General features: G+C 36.1%; 1 protein-coding gene across 7 annotated transcripts in view; it reads right to left on the bottom strand.

Annotated features, from left to right (window-relative positions):
* Positions 1-20,698, bottom strand: part of lrp1aa (low density lipoprotein receptor-related protein 1Aa) — a 170,031-nt gene that overhangs the window by 30,452 nt on the left and 118,881 nt on the right. For 4 of the 7 annotated variants that reach the window (XM_051122933.1, XM_051122930.1, XM_051122932.1 and 1 more), the window contains exons 46-65: positions 18,824-18,952; positions 18,628-18,747; positions 18,392-18,505; positions 16,731-16,880; positions 16,066-16,188; positions 13,132-13,248; positions 12,836-12,964; positions 12,622-12,744; positions 7,780-7,920; positions 7,253-7,440; positions 5,079-5,262; positions 4,696-4,781; positions 4,283-4,402; positions 3,567-3,754; positions 3,252-3,457; positions 2,087-2,275; positions 1,807-1,955; positions 1,600-1,693; positions 1,400-1,516; positions 533-652 (exon numbers count right to left, since the gene is read on the bottom strand). In XM_051122933.1, coding sequence (XP_050978890.1) covers positions 533-652; positions 1,400-1,516; positions 1,600-1,693; positions 1,807-1,955; positions 2,087-2,275; positions 3,252-3,457; positions 3,567-3,754; positions 4,283-4,402; positions 4,696-4,781; positions 5,079-5,262; positions 7,253-7,440; positions 7,780-7,920; positions 12,622-12,744; positions 12,836-12,964; positions 13,132-13,248; positions 16,066-16,188; positions 16,731-16,880; positions 18,392-18,505; positions 18,628-18,747; positions 18,824-18,952 — 2,787 coding nt within the window. Of the gene's footprint in view, positions 1-532; positions 653-1,399; positions 1,517-1,599; positions 1,694-1,806; positions 1,956-2,086; positions 2,276-3,251; positions 3,458-3,566; positions 3,755-4,282; positions 4,403-4,695; positions 4,782-5,078; positions 5,263-7,252; positions 7,444-7,779; positions 7,921-12,621; positions 12,745-12,835; positions 12,965-13,131; positions 13,249-16,065; positions 16,189-16,730; positions 16,881-18,391; positions 18,506-18,627; positions 18,748-18,823; positions 18,953-20,698 lie in introns of all 7 variants that reach the window. The other 3 variants (XM_051122929.1, XM_051122931.1, XM_051122927.1) reach the window with 1 other exon arrangement.

Genomic DNA, 20,698 nt, shown 5'->3' on the forward strand with positions numbered 1-20,698 from the left:
GTATTCTATGCTTATATAGACTTTTACTTTGAAGCATTCTTTGCACCTCTTGGTGTTCATGTTTCTCCATGTTTAGTTCGTGTTCCTTTTAGTTTCCAGAGTGACTGATTATATTTTCAGAGTCTGTTCAAATTTGATTAGTTCTTCTTTTTTCCCTTTGTATATATATATCCCTTTGCCTCTTTAGTCATTTGGCTGATATTATCTTAACATTTTGCATATGCTGTTGTTCAGCTCATTAGAAAATAAATATTTGTAATATTATGAATTTATTTACTTTCACTTTGATCTATTCAATGCATCCTTGCTGAATAAAACTATTAATTTATAAAAAACAAAAAAAAAAAATAATGAGCAAACACTCTGCATGTTCATCTTCCATATGAAAATAAGAGTGTCCATGATTAATTTATGTGTGTGGCTGAACACATTAAAATCAAAACCACAACATGGCTTTGTGAGATTGTTAAAATACAAAAGGCTTATTATTTCTTATCATTTTTATATTTTACTGTTTTATAATAAAACTCACGACAGTCTTTTTCATCCTCTCCTTCGCCGCAGTTGTCTTGGCCGTTACAGCGGAATATTCCGGGAATACAGCGACTGGGATTGGTGCATTTAAACTGACTGGGCAAACACACGTGAATATCTGCAAAACACACATACAAACACATTAGTGGCTTTACAAAATTGCTATGGTTATTGCCAGCTGAGGTACAGTCATTTTTTCAGTCTGAAAATGTGAAAAGTGAACTTATTACTTATTAAAGCAAGTACTCTCATGTGGAAATGCAATACAGCATTCTTACCACAGACAATACAGTGTACTTCAGCACAATGTCAAGCTTTTATAAAACAGCAGCAACAGCAATAGAATAAAAAGACACTAGCATTCATTAAATACCATACTTTTAACAATAATCTAAATAATCATTACTTCTGTCAAGTCATGTAGTTCACTAGCACAGTATCAATACTGTCACAAAAGTTTCATAAGTACTATTTTTACCTGTAGTGGATGAAGTACAATTTTACTTGAGGAAATACTTGATTTACTTATGAAGTTCTCATGTATTAAAAAGTAAAAAGTACTGATCAATAAACCATGTTTGTTTATTTTACAATTTTATCTAAAATAAGGAACAATAGTGGACGAAGATGTTAAATTTGTATCAATCTGCAAATAAGCAAAATTTGTATTTTATTACTAAAACATACGCTATTATAACATTAACATATATACAGCATACCTCACTAAATGTGTGACAAATAGTATAAACAGTTAGTATAATATGATGTTATTCTTTGGAATGTAGTGAAGTAAAGGTTTGCAAAAATAAAAATACTCTACTATTTGCCCAGATGAAAAGCAGCAGTATTGTATGGCGAAACATACCACAGTTGGCCTCGTCAGAGTTATCCTGGCAATCGTTGTCTCCATCACAGATGTACGCTGGGTTTGTACAGATGCCAGTATCACATTGGAACTGACCTGGTCTGCATTTAAACTCAGCTGTTAAAAAAAAATATTATTACACAATATTACACATCTTTTATTTATGCTACAGGGAGAAAATGTATCTCCACATCACTCACGGCAGTCAGCAGGCTCGTCGGATCGATCGCCACAGTCGTCCTCAGTGTCACACTTCCACCAGAACGGGATACACTTGTCATTCTTGCAGACAAACTGATGAGAGATGTTACAGGAACATATTTCAAATGAGAAATGGTATGTGTCATTCTCTTTTAGACCGGGTTTAAGTCTAAGGTCATGATCTGGGTCAAGTATCATGCGCTCACCTGGCTGGCAGTGCAGTTGGACATGCACTGTTTCCCATCAGCGGCCAGGTAAAAGTTTGTGGGACAGGCACATTTATAACCTCCGCCGGGAGAGAGCAGACACAAGTTACTGCAACCTCCATTGTCGGTCTGACACGGGTGATTTGTGACTACAGTGAGAGTGAAGAGACACAAGATTAAACCTACAACTAAATTCAAGAGATAAAACAAGATGAAAAGTGTCTTTGACAGTGGTTTGGTTAGATGAGAGTGTGTGGTGTGTTTAAAAGAGTGTCCTGACCCTCTGGCTGTCTGTAAGGGTGGTAGATATGGATGTCCATGGGTCTGTGTAAGGTGCTGATTAGCATGGTCTTGTTGGTGCCCAGTGTTTTATGAGCTCTGTTGATAGACTTTGTCTCCCAGTCTGTCCAGTAGATGTACTCCTCAAAAAGAGTCATGGCGAATATGTGCGGGATGTCCTGACTCAAAACTGCAGCACAAACACAGGGATTTTTAGGTACACAAACATCATAGACACCTTTTTAAAATTCATTATAATCAGAATTGTTTCTTCAGCAGCAAATCAGCATAGGAGACATGGAAGACTAGTGTAGTGATGTTGAAAATTTGGCATAAATAAACAACATTTTCAAATATATTTAAATAGAAAATATTTTAAACTGTAACAATATTTCACAATATTACTATTAATATTGTATTTGTGACCCTTGACCACAAAACCGGTCTTAAGTAACATGGGTATATTTGTAGCAATAGCCAATTTTTTTTTACATTGTATAGGTCAAAATTATCAATTTTTCTTTTATGACAAAAATCATTAGGATATTAAGTAAAGATCATGTTCCATGGAGATATTTTGCAAATTTCCTACTGTAAATATATCAAAACTTAATTTTGATTAGTAATATGCATTGCATATAAGAACTTTTATAAGGACAATTTTAAAGGCAATTTTCTCAATATTTTGAGACTTTTTTTGCACACTCAGATTCCAGATTTTCAATTAGTTGTACCTTCGCCAAGTGTTCTTCTGTCCTAACAAACCATACATCAATGGAAAGCTTATTTATTCAGCTTTCAGATGATGTATAAATCTCAATTTCAAAATCTTGATCTTTATGACTGGTTTTGTGGTCCAGGGTCACATTTGATCAAATAAGTAAAGCCTTGGTAAGCATCAGAGACTTATAAAAAAATAGTACATATTTTTATTTTATGATTGTATAACAGTTATTCTTTTTTAATATGACTGGCCTGGTTGTTCAGTCATGAAAAGCTTGTTTTACTTTTTTGAACTATGCATATCGAAGATATGCTAAAAACTTGCTAATGTCACTTCATACTATGTTAACTTTAACTTCAGTTTATAGTTTGTAATAAATTTAAAAAACAGCTCTGATAACCTGCAGCCCCTTCACAGAATACCTTATATTTGAGTTTTTCACCTGTATGTCTGTTGGATCCGTCTAAGCTTGCAAACTCGATGTAGTCCTCTCTAGCATCTGCCCAGTAGATGCGATCATTGATGAAATCCAGAGTGAGACCGTTGGGCCAGGTTATCTTGTCCTGTATGATCACACTTCTGTTGGTGCCATCCATCCCAATGCGGCCGATATGCGGATTATCACCCCAGTCAGACCAGTACAGGTACCTGACAAAGGCAAACACTTACACTTTATGAATGATCCTTACTAGCAGAAACAGGGAGATGAGAACAAAATAATGCAATAACAAAGCAATTAAGGTGTATTCAACGTTACCCATTGCGGACGTCCACAGCTATGGCTCTTGGTTCCCTCAGTCCTGTGTTGACCAGGACAGTCCTGTATGCTCCGTTCAGCTTTGACACCTCAATAGTGTCCCGCCCCTTATCACACCAGTACAGGTTACCCCCGACCCAATCAACAGCCAGACCGTCAGGGTTGCTGAGAGACGTGCGATGGAGAACCTGCAGCAGAGGCAAAGCCAATGTCCAGTTTTATAAATGTTTCAGTTTTCGAATGGCACATCAGAATGTCCAAACAGCTGATAATAACATCGCAATAAACCCCAGTCCATCAGTTGACATCTTTGGAAGTGAAAACTGAATTTTTGTAAGAAACAAACCCATCATTTAGGCTGTTTAATTTAAACACCTGCTTTTGGCCAAAATACAAGTTTATAATCATATAAGTCCAACACCTGTTGTCCTCTCACTTCAGAATCCATCCACATATTTGTGTAGAACAGTTTTGGACTATTTCAGGTTGTAAACTTTTTGTTACTTGATCTGTGCATATTTCTTTCCTGAATCAGGAGAGATTTTCACTAGAAATATTTTCACTAGAAATATTATGAATAGAGGACTCATATTTAGCTAAAAGCACTGCATGGATTTGTTTCTAACAAACAAGTAGCTTTTTTCTTTATAAGATGTTATGTGATGGACTGGAGTGGTGATGCAATGCTAAATGTCTTCAGACTGCATGCAAATTACCTGAACGTCACTGCCGTTGATGTGCATGCGTCGTATCATACTGCCTTGAGTTGTCACATCTGTCCAATAGATCATCTGCTGCCTGTAGTCGAAATCCAGCGCAACAGCATTGTTCAAACCCTAGGAATATAGGGCATTTATGAGGGACCAGACAAATATCTGGAATAAAATGTTACTGTATAGAGCATGGGTGTCCAAAATCAATCCTGGAGGGCCACTGTCCTGCAGACTTTAGCTCCAATGTGCCTCAACAAACCTGCCTGGAAGTTTCTAATGCGTCTAGTAAGACCTTGATTAGTGTGTTCAGGTGTGTTTAATTGGGGTTGAAGTTAAACTCTGAAGGACAGTGGACTTCCAGGAGCAGGATTTGACACCCCCGATATAGAGTTTGAAAAACTAGTGTAAAATCATACCTGCTTTATGAGTGTGTAATTTGAGCCGTCCAAGTTGAGCTTTCTCAGGTAATACCGGTTAGCAAAGATGAGGAACGGCTCCTCGTCTATACAGTGAAGTGGGAAAAAATGAAGACATATTAAAAAAGAAACAACAGAACAGGACACTTTAAAAGATGAATAATTTATAACTCAAATTAGAATGCTTCTTGTATTCATCTACAATGCAAATAGCAATTCCAGTGGTGAATTCCTTTAGAAAGTGTACTTCTTGCATTTTCACAAGTGGTCCTCAAGCCAAGTAATTTGAGCATTCCTGAATCTAGTTTAACCATCCTACACAGTAACATGGCCAAATGCACTGTCCGTAACTATAATGGACAGATTGGCCATCTGACTCATACCTGAGGTGGACTTGCAGACAGTGGGGTCGGAGGGGTTAAGCTGAAAACCGTCCACACACACACAGCGGAAGCTGCCGTGTGTGTTGATGCAGTGCTGTGTGCAGGGATACGTGGTGGTGCACTCATCCACATCAACACAGGTCTTCGCATCATCCTTCAGTCTATAGCCAGGGTGACATCTGCACTGGAGAGAGAAAATGCAAACGAAAGGTAAGTATTCGATTTTGCCAGTGTGAGTGATACTGTTTATTTTATGATTTCACAGTTGATCACAGTTTACAGTTGACTGCATTTATAAAGGAGTCAGGAACAGAAAGATATTTCTTCTACTTCAGACACTTTTATGTCCCTGCGGACAAAAATGTTATTAATAAAGTCTCTTTTCTACTTTTTTGCCACAGTTCAAATGCTTTTTATTTGTAGACTTCATTGTTTTACTCTAGTCTCACACCCTTGAGACTTTATATGACATTATTTTTCAGAATGTAGTTACACTCATTTAAAACACACACACACACAGAGGGAAGCAAGACAAAGCAAAACAAAAATAAAAATGCTCTGCCAAAGGATTAAGTAAAGTAAGCCTTTACTATATATTCACTAAACGATCCCAGCTGTGAAAGAAGGGTTTTATCTAGCGAAATGATCGGTTATTTTCATAAAAATAATACAATTTATATACTTTTTAATCTCAAACGCTCGTCTTGTCTTACTCTCTCTGAACAGTTCATGACAGTTAGGGTATGTCGAAAAACTCCCATCTCATGTTCTCTCTCAACTTCAAAATGGTCCTATATTGCTGTTTAACCTTTTTTGTTAAGAGTGTTTGATCTTCTTTGCATGTTCACTTTCCATAGACTGGGTAGGTACTTCTGCAGTGATGTAGGATGATTTTGAAATCATTTTTGAATTTGAGGGAGAAAATACGATAGTTTTTCAATATATTCTAACTGTCTTGAGCCAGAATACACAGAGTTCAGGCAGAGCAAGACAAGACAAGCATTTGAGATTAAAAAGTATATAAATTGTATTATTTTTATGAAAATAACAAAATTCGCTAGGTAAGACCCTTCTTCCTCGGCTGGGATCATTTAGAACTGCATTTGGGATTGTTTGAAGCCGCATTTAAACTGCATTTTATATGGAGAAAAATGCTGAAACGTTTTCCTCAAAAAACATAATTTCTTAACGACTAGAGAAAGAAAGACATGAACATCTTGGATGACAAGGGGGTGAGTACATTATCTGTATTGCTTTGTTGGAAGTGAATTTCTCCTTTAATTTAGAAAAACATTTGGAGCATTTTTTATTCATTACATGTAAGTTTTTGTTTTTTAAAGTAGCGACCAAGCGGTCAGCGGTTGATCATAGCCTATGTTTGATCAATTTAGCCTTCTCAAATCACCACGACTTACCTAAAATTAAATCTATAGATATAAAACAGCTCAAGCATATCACAATGTTAGTTTAAATGCTTAATCCATATAAATGTGCACTGTTAGATGCATATCCAATCGTTATCCAAGTGGAAACTGAAGCCTGCTTTAAGGGACATGGAGGCGTTAGCGCGATCACTTGCATTGGAAATAAACTGCATTTTTGCTCATAACGGTAAGAGTAATACATTGTTCTGAACTGTAAAGGGTCTACTTTTATTTGTGTACACTCACAATATCAGCGAAACATTGTGCTTTTATAAAATAAATAAAGAAAAAAAACATGATGCGCTTTCTACAGTTTCGCTTTTGAGCTGGAGCGCTCCTGGTAAACCGAAACTAAACGAAAGCGAATAGCCTACTTGCCTCACTGACTTGATAAATATATCTAAAGAAAGTTTTAAATTACTACTTCAAAACAAAATAATCGTCTGAGCTATGACATAAAAATTTGCCTGAAGCACGGCCCGAGGGGCTGTAATGCAGGGCTCTAATAAGTGGTAATGCCATGTCCAGTTTTGCTTTAAAGTAGATTTATGTTGTATTAGGGATGTTTACATTCACAAAAAATACTGATTAAGAGAATTATTATTGGCAGAGAAATAAGCAAATTAAATAATCAAGTGAAAGTAAAGAAATTAAAAAAAATAAAAGTACAGTCTTGTAAAACAGTTCCACATTGCCCATATCTGAGAAAATATTAACATGCAATTAACATGATCATGTACAAATCTTTACCTTGTATCCGATCTTTAGGTCCTCACACAGCTGAGAGCAGCCGCTCAGTTTACTGTTCAGACATTCGTTAATGAAGCAGTTTAGCTCATCCGTGCCATCACCACAGTCATCGTTGCGATTACACAGTAATGTCTCACTGATGCATTTACCATTCCCACAAGCATACGCCGTGTCATTACATTTCTTTTCTGCTTGAAAGAAAAAGCAAAAGAACTGTTAAATGTGTTTTCAGATTCTGATATATTGTATTTATATATATATATTTATTGATATATTATATTTATTCAGATTACTATAACCAATAGCTTTTTACAATGATAATAAGTTTGATGTGGTATATTTTATTAGTTTGTCTGCATTGTTCTGTGACTCAGCACTAGTTTAGCCTTGTCCCAAGGCTCTCAGTTTTTTCAGCCCTCCTTTACACTTTAGTAGCATGAAGCCACATAGACTATTGGATAGATGCTGAGTTTTGTCATTTGGAAACAGGCCACATATATCCAGCTGGATTAGCATTTAGTTCATACCAGGACCGTTGCAGTGTGGATTTTTGGGAGCTTCGTCTGAGTGATCATGGCAGTCAAACTCTCCATCACACTCCCAGGATTTCTGGATCAGACAGCGGCCGTTATCACAGTGGAACTCATTGGTCTTACAAGCAGGATACTCTACAAAGACAAATACAGACCAGTGATCACAGATAATACAGTCAAGTCTTCTGTAGTGATAGTAAAATAGATTTATTTTCTCTTATTTTAGTTTAATTTTAACAATATTGTCCTTAAAGGAGAAGTTCACTTCCAGAACAAAAATTGACAGATATTCACCCCGTTGTCATCCAAGATGTTCATGAAATTCAATAATTTCATGTTTTTTTGAGGAAAAGATTTCAGGAATTATCTCCATATAGTGGACTTTTGTGGTGTCCGCAGGTTTGAGCGTCCAAAACGCAGTTTAAATGCAGCTTCAAAGGGCTCTAAACAATCTCAGCCAAGGAATAAGGGTCTTATCTAGTGAAACGATCTGTCATTTTCTTAAAAAAAAAAAAAAAAAAAAAAAAAAAAAAAATATATATATATATATATATATATATATATATATATACACACAGTGTTGGGGGTAACGCATTACAAGTAACGCGAGTTACGTAATATTCAGGCATGTGATTGGCTAAGGACAAAAAAGCAGGAAAATACACTAAGACAACCCCCCCCCCAGTAAAGAAGGACCCATAACAACTTATTTGAACAAAAAAATTCATTGTAATTTATTTAACATGCAACTTTTTTTTTGTACAGTATGACACATAACAACTTATTTGGTGGATGTGTAACAGTGGGAATCAAAAGCAAGTGTCTTGTCCACTGCTCCATCACCACCTCTCTCTATAACAACAAATAAATTTTAACTTATTTTTGTACAAATATTTTAACTTATTTTTGTACACTCTGTGGGTAGTAACTACAGTACTGGTACAACAGTATTTTCTTTAGCGGCTATAGAAAACCATTCCCTTCCGTTCCCTTCAGTTACTGTTGCTATGTCCGACAAGCGACGCATAATATAATAAAATATTGAATGGGAATATACGTTGCACTTGACCTATCACTACAAGACGACTCGACAGATTCGGCAGCATTCATTCGCGGAAAAATCATTAGGCCTACATAGTCTACATGTAGATTCCTTTAAATGTTAGGGGAAGATTAAAAAAGAGAAACTGGGTCTGTGAATTCAATTCTCACAGAATCACAGTTGAATTCACAATTGAATTCATATCTTGCTACTCAGTCAGAATCTCATTAACCTGGAGTCCCAGTCTCTGTCACAATAATCATATAGGCTATGTGATGTTTTAGGCCTATTTTGCAGACATCCATTTAAAATGTAGGCAATGGCTTATAAAGAAACTTTTTCCATATCCACTTAGGTTTCTCAGCTTGCACTCTAGCATTTGTGTGGTCCAGGTAACGTTAGCTTTGCATAAAAAAAAATGGTTATCATTCGCATGGCTACTTTTACTTGAGTAAAGAAGTTAAATCAGTACTTCTACTTTTACCAGAGTATTTTTTAACACAAGTATCTGTACTTCTACTTGAGTACGAGAAGTGAGACGGACTATTTTCTTTAGCGGAAGCAATATAAATCGTTTTTAAATCAATAAACTCCTTTTAAAATCAATATTTTGTGTCAAATTATTGATTTATTTTGTAGGTAGCCATGTAATAAGCGGGATAATGTAGAGTTTGTCTTACATGTGCTTCATGAGGCACACACGCGCGGTCTCTTGCTCTCTCTCGTCATGCACGCGCTACGCGGTTTGGAGCACAGTCTCTGTCTCGCGGGCGCACTCACTCCCTCGCTCTAGATTCCGGGAGAAACTATTTGCGGCCATCAGATTCAGTGAGCTATATATTCAATATAATAATTAAAATATAATTATTGATTTTTCATTAGACTATTTTTTGGTGCCCCCTCAGCACTCGGTACCCTACGCACAGTGCGTGATGCGCGTGGTGGGAGCGGCAGCGCTGAATGAACCTTATTGAAAAGTGTTAACTTACCATCTTATCAGTTAACGGTTAATAATCGGACAATGATTTGCGGTTGTCGGCTGGGAAAATTAACCGAAATGAGCGACTGAGGTAACTTACACTGCGCAGCAGGGAGCTTGATTGACAGGTGATCTGACCAATCATACTTCGCCATCCGCCATTTGCGAACGGTCGCAAATACGTCCTTGTTGATACTTGGAAAGGAAGGAAAAATGCATCTCTTTGCCATCTGACGTGTCGCCCGGTGTGGCCCTATTGCTCGGGGACGGCGATTGTGGTTCCGTCCCGGGTTACCATGGTGACGGCTGTGAGATCCCCCTTTTTTTTTTTTTTTTTTTTTTTTTTTTTTAACAGATCTGCATGATTCACATGGGTCACATTTTCAGGTCGAAAAATCCGGAATTCCGGATTAATCCGGAAAAATCACATCCCTGAATATTATTACTTTTTCCAAGTAACCAGTAAAGTAACGCATTACTTTTTAATTGACAAGAAAATATCTGAGCTACTTTTTTCAAATAAGTAATGGCAGTTACTTTTCCCCCCTTTTATTGATTAAAAGCTCTCCTGTCCCCATGTTGAGAGAAATCGGGAGAAAGATGCTAGTTCTAGAATAAATGTGAACATGCATTAATTCATCTCACTCACTAAAAACAGATTCAGTATTCCTCAAAATGAATAAAAACAGTGAAATTTAACTCAGAATATGACGCAAACCTGCAGTAATTAAATATGTTAAATAATACAATATCCTTTATGCATTTAATCCCATTTTATTAACCGATGTCTTTGCTGCCAACCTTCGATGATCCAATTCAACCATACTAACCTTACTTTGCTTTTCTCAAAACCTGCGGCTTTTGGTGTGAAAAGGCTTTTACATTTTCCAAAAATAGAGCTTTTTTATATTAAAAACAAATAAGCAAGCCCTGCCCAGATTTAAAAAGTAATACAAAAGTAAAGTAACGCATTACTTTCCATAAAAAGTAACTAAGTATCGTAATTAGTTGCTTTTTTAGGGAGTAACTCAATACTGTAATGCATTACTTTTAAAAGTAACTTTCCCCAACACTGCATATAAATAAATAATATATATATATATATATATATACTTTTTAACCTCAAATGCCCGTCTTGTCTAGCTCTGCCATGCACATGCGTACTCCGTGTATGTCGGAAAACTCCCGTCTTATTTTCTCCTCCAACTTTAAAATCATCTTACATCGCTGTTTTACCTTTTTTTTAAGACCTTCCCTTACGAGAAATAAGTTTATTCAAGTGTGCTATCAGTATACTTTTAAACTAAAACAGGAGAGTATACTTTTAGTCTACTTTTTATGTACTTCTCAGAAATGTGCGTTATGTACTTCTCAGAAATATACTTAAAATTACATTTAAGTATACTTGACTTTTACTAAATATATTTAAGCAATATTGTTCTCTGAGTGAAGAAGAAACTGAACCAACAGATGCTTCCACACATTTTTAACACAATCATCAGACACAAAATAGCACAAAATAGCATCAAAACTGTAACGTTATGGAATAAAATGTGACCCATGAAGACGTAATAATGACTGTCAAGCTCTGGGGTGTTGATCGACACTGAATCCAATTCATAGTCTTTAATACCTAATAAGGACATAGTAGTATACTTAAAGTATGATGTAAAGTTCGCTTAAAGAAAACATCCGAGCATACTTGCTGTATAAAAACTACTAAACTAGTAGTTTACTGAGACTATACTTCAAAGTGAACTAAAATGCTACAAGTATTTAATTAGTAAACTATCAGTATACTTATAAGTTCACTTTTAGTATAGTTGCAATACAAACTAAAACAGATAAAAAGTAGTTGTGTACTCAAAATGTATTTATTTTACTTATTCCTCGGAAGGCAGCCCTTTGAAGCTACATTTAAACTGCATTTTGGACGTTCTAACTTGCGGGCACCATTGAAGTCCACTATATGAAGATAATTCCTGAAATGTTTTCCTCAAAAAAAAAACAAACAAAAAAAACAATTTCTTTACGACTGAAGAAAGAAAGGCATGAACATCTTAGATGATAACAGGGTGAGTACATTTTATGTAAATTTTTGTGAAGCGTACGTCTCCTTTAAAAGGTGGTCAAGCTGCAAAATAACTTAAGACACAGCAATGGACAAAAGACAGTGATATTATTTTAATATCACTGATATACTATTATAGTTTTTGTTAAGATTTTTATTTTTATAATTTCTCTTTGCACTTTGATTTTAGTTACATTTTTAATAAGTTTGGTTTTATAACTTTCATTAGATTTTTTATTTATTAGTTTCAGTCATTTTAGTACTTGCTTTAGTAAATGATGTCTTGGCAATTAGCTAAAATAAATTAAGTTTAATAAAATGCACATTTTTATTTTAATTTAATTATTTCAATATTTTCAGTTGAACAATAATATGATAATAACCCTGCCAAGAAAATATGATGTCACTGTCTAGGGCTTCTGCTTTTAATACATGATAAAATGAAAGTCATTCACATGTGCCTATTTTTCCATTCCCCTGCACTCATTTCTGTGAATGTCTAGTGTGAACATACCTTAAAGCGATTTATTCGGTATTGCAACTCATCATGTGCAATTAGAGAGACAATTTCTTCTAATTCATCAGTACTTACTTTTGTTTTGTTTGACTAAAGCCTTGATTTAATTCAAGTGAGAGTCAAATATTGACATCTTACAAATCATTTGCTGTAAGTCATCTCATTATTTGGTAATTATGAGATAATCATGTCCTAATCATCTTTGTTTAAAATAATCATGAACATACCGCACTCCAGAGACTCATCAGAGCCGTCGCCGCAGTCGTTGTCGTGGTCACACACGAAGTGCTTGGGGATACACTGTCTGTTCTGGCACATGAACTCTCCCGCCTTGCACGTGTTATTGAACACTGAGCGAAAGAGAAACAATAATACGCACAAACATGTTTACTGAGTCATTTGCATAGCATTTTCACCAAAATTATGTATCTGACTGCTCACCACATCCGGCCTTCAGGCTCTCGTCGGCTCCGTCTGGACAGTCTCTGTCTCCATCACACACCCAGCGCTGCGGGACACACTTGTGTGAGTCCGGACACTGGAACGCGTCCACACTGCACGTTTTATTCTCTGAGTTAAAAACACACATGATTCAGTAACATATAAAACAATGTTTAGAAAATTTCAGTGTCATTTATTATGTTGATAAATGTGATTCTCTGTGATTCATCAGTCTCGCTATTTGTCACATTTTAAAATGTCCTATTTCATGCTGTTTTTTAAGGATCAGCACTCACTGCATCTGCTGTCCTCATCTGTTCCATCTCCACAGTCGTCCGCCCCGTCACACACCCAGCTGCTAGAAATACAGCGATGATTCCCGCACTCAAACTGCGTCGCTGAGCAGAGCTTATCTGAGCAGAATCATTAAACGATCTGTTAGTTAATTATTCAAAAGATTCTTCACAGAAAGAACACATTAAAAAGATTCTGGAAAGACTGACCTCAAATGAACTGTGCAAAAGTTGGGAACAAAATTTCCCCATAAAGTGATATAAATCTGACAAAACCTCATTTGGAAACATGAATAAATATTCATAAATGTCTTTGGAATTACAAAACAAAAGCACAAAGACACAGAATATATAACAAGAGTTTTGTTTTGTAATGTTGACTTGTATTCAGTTCCTGTTTAAAAACAATAATAGTATTAATAAAGAAGAATTTGTTAACACTTTAGTTTTAGTTTTTGGCTGTTTATTAGTACTTTTAAAGCTCATATTAACCTTTTAACTGTCACCCGTCCCCTCAGAGGGACGCCTTAACTTACTTATTATACTTTATTATACTTATACTTACTTCACTATATTAGATTTAAATTCTATTCTAATCATGACAAACTATATATCGTTGGAAAGGTCTAAGACTCTTAAATCGATATTTTCCCAATGTTTTTTGTTACAAATTATGTAGGGACAGTAATAGATTAATTTATGATAAGGGTTCACCTCAAAAATCTACATCATAACAGGAGTTCTGACCTTTGTCACCAAAAGTCTTTTTTCGTTGCCTTTTTCTCTATCATGTTTTAGAAATGATCATGAATTATATATCAACTGAAAGTTTAAAACCTCAAAATTCATCCTTTGAAACCCATTTTAAAATCTGACATTGCATCACCATGGAAATGGTACTTCAAAATCATATTAGAAAATGTATTTGTTCATTAATTATAACAATTTTACTTCTATGTTCAAAAATGGGGGTGACAGTTAAAGGGTTAATGCCTTATTCTGCATGATCATATTTTAGATCCCTTAAAGGAGAAGTCCACTTCCAGAACAACATTTTACAGATAATGTACTCACCCCCTTATGATCCAAGATGTTTATGTCTTTCTTGCTTCAGTCGTGAAGAAATTATGTTTTTTGAGGAAAATGTTTCAGCATTTTTCTCCATATAATAGATTGATATGGTGCCCCGAGTTTGAACTTCCAAAATTCTGTTTAAATGCGGCTTCAAACGATCCCAAATGCAGTTGTATATGATCCCAGCTGAGGATGAAGAGTCTTATCTAGCGAAACGATCTATTATTTTCATAAAAATAATACAATTTATATACTTTTTAATGTCAAACGCTCATCTTGTCTTGCTCTCACTGAACTCTGTGTATTCTGGCTCAAGACAGCTAGGGTATGTCGAAAAACTCAAATCGGATTTTCTCCCTGAACTTAAAAATGGTCCTATATCGCTGTTTTTACCTTTTTTGTTAAGGATGTTTGATCTTCTTTGCATGTTCACTTTGCAAAGAATGCGTCGGAACTTATGCAGCGATGTAGGATGATTTTGAAATGATTTTTGAAGTTGAGGGAGAAAATACGATCAGAGTTTTTCGACATGCCCTAACTGTCTTGAGCCAGAATACACAGAGTTCAGGCAGAAAAAGACAAGACAAGCGTTTGAGGTTAAAGGGGTCATCGGATGCCCATTTTCCACAAGTTAATATGATTCTTTAGGGTCTTAATGAAAAGTCTATAATATACTTTGGTTAAAAATTCTCAATGGTTGTGTAAAACAACACCCTTTTTACCTTGAGAAAATGAGCCCTGCAAAAATCATCCCATTCTGAGGGATTGTTCCTTTAAATACAAATAAGCTCTGCTCGCCCCGCCCCTCTCTTCTCTCTGTGGAGTTTAGCTGCATTTAGCGCGTTTAGCCGCGAAACTTGCTAACTAGCACATTATTTGGAAAAGTGATTGCAGATATTCATAAAAAAAACCCTCATACTCACTTTTGCTGTAGGTGAAGCTGGATCACGAACATAGACGCATTTATGTAGATTGGGAGGTGCATTCCCTTCACAAACAAATGTAATCCACTGCATCTTCAGCGGCTCAGATGTTGGGAGTAAATGACGACCACTATGTTCATTATTACATCCAACAACACCTCAATCGCTCAATTGAAGCCGCATTTAAACTGCATTTTGGAAGTTCAAACTCGGGGCATCATATCAGTCCATTATATGGAGAAAAATCCTGAAATGTTTTCCTCAAAAAACACAATTTCTTTACAACTGAAGAAAGAAAGACAGGAACATCCTGGATGACAAGGGGGTGAGTACATTATCTGTAAATTGTTGTTCTGGAAGTGGACTTCTCCTTTAATCCTAACTCATACCTGTCTTAACAACTACCTTACTAACTATTAATAAGCAGCAAATTAGAAGTTTATTGAGGCAAAAGTCACAGTTAATTGTCAGTAGTGAGAATTGGACTTTTCCTCATTTATGAATCTGCCTACGTTACAGCTCTCTCTGATTCTTTAGTTATGCTATTCACCGCACTTTATAAATGTACTATTTCATGCTGTTTTTTAATTAATATGATTACAATTTTAATTATTTCATGCTGTTTTTATTATTTCATTCTAGTTTTTTTTAGTTTGTAGGTTAGGGTAAGACTATTTTATTTAGCTTTATATAAAAGATAAAAAAAAATCAACAGTATGTCCTCATTTTGAAAACCAAATTTAAGGAGTAGCCAACCGTCCACATGGTGAAAGCCACTTAATAAACATACTAGTAAATAATGTCTAACTGAAAAGGTCAAAAATAAGTGGTAGTGTAATGTTAAGGGACAGAACATATTACTAGCTGAGTATAACCACAGCAAAAGTCAATGGAAAGTCCCAATGATGACAGAAATAAAAAACACACGTGTGTAACTCACCACAGTGTGCCTCATCATCTCCGTTCTCACAGTCGTTCTCCTTGTCGCAGGTCCAGCTCATAGGGATGCAGCGACCGTTGGGACAAGCGAAGAAATTTGATAGACACTTTCTCTTTTTCTTGTCTAATGAGTAAAAAGAAACAAGAATGAAGAGTTTCGAGGTTGTGTGTGATTCTGGTGAATCAGCTTAGCAGTGGCATACTTCATTAACACATAGAGGTGATAAAATGTATTGTTTCTTACATGAAAATGAATAAAAATAGACTATTTTCTCTTTAATTTGTTTTGTTCCTAAAAAATTTTTGGTTTGAAGGCTCTGCGGTAAGTGTATTGTATATATACCTAATACTTTTTTCCCTTTCTTAAGCACCAGCTGATTGCAAAGAAAATGGCTAGCCAATAAAAAAATGAAAATAATAGCAAACAGACCTGTTTAATAACTATTGTTTCTGATAGACAGTGATGAGATTACAAGGAGAGCAATAACCTGCTTCCCAGAAATATTCTAAAGTTTCGGGGGAGATTTTAGTAAACAACTATCTTAAACTGTTCTCAGATTTTCCAATATCTTTTCCAAAGGAAAAGACAGAAACAAGGGACCAGGCAAGACATCCATTTTACAGGATCTAAAATGCAGCACACAGCTGAAGCATGTGTGTGTTTACCTGGGCAGTTTCTCTCATCTGAATAGTCTCCACAGTCATTTGCTCCATCACAGACCCATGATGGAGCATAACACAGCGTAGTGAACTCACACCGCTGATAGGTGACGTCTTTCACTCCCAGGCGGAAATAACTGGAACAATCAGAGACCGCTGAAAAGCAAGACATATGACAAATGTTTTCAAGAAATCAAAGAACAGTATGTGCAACATTCAGGGAATGTCTTGCTAACATGTATATTTTTGTTATGGATAAACTTTTACGATAATTATTTTACAATAAGTATGATAACTGCAGATTTATTTAAGTTTATTGCACAGTAGCCATATGCAATACTGTAATTATGAGCTGTTAATTTTTTTAAACTGAGGGATATGCTACAATTATTGTCTTTTTGGTAACACATTAGAATAGGAAACACTATTCACTATTAATTAATATTATTGGCTGTTTATTAGTACTTCTAAACCACATATTTAAGGGAACCCCGAGTATTAAGACTTGTATCGCTTAATATAATGTAAATGATGTCTCTTACTGAAACCCATGAAAGATTTACATTACTTAAAAAATCCACATTTTATACATATTTTGGACTATGGGGGGCGCTGTTATTTTGATGAGGTGAAATGGTGGCACTCAATGAGTTACTGCCACTACCTGTAGCTATTTTTACCTCAGCACAACTTATAAAGCTCAGAAAATAAAATACTGATACGATGCCACATGTGTGGCTTTTGGTTGTAATTTTCAGTTGAAGGGCAACAAGAGAAGCGATGCAAGTCTTCACTGCCTTCCTAACGATAAGAAGAGGAGAAAAGAATGGGAAGATGCCTGTGGACAAATTAAACTTCCTGAAGACCCGCATCTTTGTTCTCTCCACTTTAGCCCTGTTGCCTTACAAACGGCAGAGACAAGAAATGCTAGATGCCATCCTGGCAGGATGTAAACATGCTGATTCTTGTCATGTTGCCACAGCCACTGAAGGAGTTTCTCAGCAATGATTTCACTAGACAGCCAAGGGCGTTTAGACTCCGTGTGGGGAAAAATCAATGGTACGGCTTCCGGTTTAAGCCTACGCTTGTATCCATCGCTACCTGAAAGCTTTTTCAGTAGCTGTGGTCATCGTATCAGTATTTTATTTTCCGAGTTGTGCACTACAAGTTGTGTTGAGGTACAAAATAGAAACAGGTAGCGGCAGTAGCTCACAGAGTACAACCACTTCACATCATTGAAATAATTACGCACCTCCCGTATCTAAAATATGTATAAAATGATGTGGATTTTTTAAATGCCTTCATCTTTCATGGGTTTTCTGCTACATATTTCAGTAAAAGACATAATTTTTATGTTATATTAAGCCATACAAGTATTAATTTCCCTTTAATGCCTTTTTCTGAATGACCATATTTAAGAATCTCTTAACCCACTCCATACCTAAACTTAACAAATACCTTACTAATTATTAATAAGTGGCAAATTAAGAGTTTACTGAGGGAAAATTCTTAGTTAATAGTGAGTATGTGTTCCCTAATCTAAAGTGCTGCCATCTTTTATAATCAACAGCATGTTACAGCAGGTACATACACTAAACCTGAACTTTAGGTAAAAGGCTGAATATTATTATTCATCTACATACAAATAAATAAATAAACAAACTTACAGCAGTTCATTTCATCACTGGCGTCCTCACAGTCCAGCACCTGATTACAGCGACTGGAGTTCGACACACATGATCCGTCTCTGCACTTAAACTGATCCGCCGTGCACAGGGTTGCTGTAAAACATCATAAAGTTTGAAATCTATAGAATTCAAAGAGGCCTTCAAACTGGATATGGAGATTAGGCTGCAGCATTACAGAAGTTCAGAATATAATGTGTATGAACAGTTAGTTTTACCATTACAGAACAGTTCATCAGAGTTATCCCCGCAATCATCTCGGCCATTACACCAGGAACTGTGGCTGACACAACGTCCGTTCACACAGCGCTTATAGCCCTTCTTACACACACGGTTAGCTGAACACAACAAACAGACTGTTAGAATGGCAGGCCTTCGTATCCACTGTGAACATTCAGAATATCACACACTCACTGCAGTAGGACTGTTTCTCATCTGACTTGTCTTTGCAGTGGGCCATGCCATCACAGGTGAGCGTGTATTTGATGCAGTCTCCATTTCCACACTCAAAGTCATCCATACTGCTGCATGACGTGTTCTGAGCTGAGAGATGCAAGATGGAAACTATTAAGTCACTATATTCTTTCAAATGTGCAATACAAGCATGTCGATCACAACTTCCTTGTGCACTATTGTATGTATGCATTATTGTTTTGTCCAAAAAACAGTGTCTACCCTGGTCCACTGAAATATTGTTTTTGGCAGTGCTGGTCCTAGACTTCTGGGGGCCCAGAGCAAAACTTTATCAGGGGGGCCCTGTACATTAACTGTTATTAAAGTTATTCAGCGAAGAGCAGTGAATGATCCTCTCGTTCTCTTTTGTTGTTTGATTAACATTAAATGACAAAGACAGCAACAGGTTTTTTAGGATGCTGTCACTTTAAGACTGAATGCACTTAATACACTGCCAAGCATTCATCTACTTTCCCAACTGTTTATGTTCACTTAAGACAAAACTTACCATGTTTAAGCAAAAACTCATCAAGATTCATCATGACATTTTGGCATATTTTTGGTATATTTTAGGGCTGTTCGTTTAACGCGTTAACTTAGTTATGAAAACGCAATTAAAATATTTTAATGCACTAAAAGTCAAGATCTTATGCCCTCAAAGTCAAGATATTGCAAAATGCCCCATAGGCTGTGTTTTTGTCTTGTATTTATATCACATGATAAGCAATATCACACCAGCAGCGAGAGCAATATCAGACGAGTGCTGATTTTGTTCCGAATATCACAAGTTCAAATGTGATATACAAAAGTTTAGTAAATAAGAAGTTGATATTGTGTTATATAGGTATTTTAAACACAGTATTATGTGTTTTTGCTCAATTTTGCAGAGAACATAATACCTTTAATGTCATAGAAGAATTGTTGTGCGTCTCCGAGCAACACAGCAGTGTTTAGTTCTGAATAAATCCACGTTCTGAACGAATCATGTGAACCAATGATTCAAAGGCCCATTCATAAAGTGAGCCGTTTACTGAATTCCTGAATGAATCAACCCTTCTAATGAATGAATGACTCATAAAGACATTTACCACCACCTGCTGGCAGATTTAGTAAATAAAAATAAATAAATTTAAATTTAAATAAATGAAACAATAATAATAAAAATAAAAATAAAAATAAAAACATTAAAGGGATAGCTCGCCCCAAAAAACGGTCATCGTTTATTTAGCCTCATGTTGTTTCAAACCTTTTTTTTTGTGGAACATAAAGGAAGGTACTTTGAAGACTGTTGGAAAGCTGTTTCGGTAACCATTGACTTAAAAAAAAATACTGAGATCCCTGATGAAAAAAAAACAGCATAAACCAGCAAACGACCAGCATAAACCAGCTAAGGACCAGCTTAAACCAGCATCAAAACATACCTAACCAGCATCCCAGTGTAACGACGACGCTGAGGCGGCGTTAGAATCCATTTGCGGAAGTTTATTGCAAACAACAGAAAACATACACGTGTAGCCAGGCAGTAGGTCAATAACCAGAAAGCAGTCCAATCTTACAACAGTCCAGGGGTAATCCGTAAACGTAGTGATAAACCAGGCAGAATAGTCAAACCGTAATAGCAGTCCACACAGGCAAACAATCCAATAGGGGAAATCCAAGAAAACGGCAGTCAGAAAACAAGGCAGAATCATACACGTGTAAGCAAAACAGGATAATCAGAAAACGCTCGGTAAGGCAGGTAAACTGGCAATACTTCGCAGTGAGTGAGCACATGGTGAGTCCTTAAATACTGCCAAACAGGAAGTGACAGTAGAAGCAGCAGAGGGAGCGCGCAGT

This window comes from Labeo rohita, chromosome 11 (assembly GCF_022985175.1).
Source record: "Labeo rohita strain BAU-BD-2019 chromosome 11, IGBB_LRoh.1.0, whole genome shotgun sequence".
Taxonomy (NCBI): domain Eukaryota; kingdom Metazoa; phylum Chordata; class Actinopteri; order Cypriniformes; family Cyprinidae; genus Labeo; species Labeo rohita.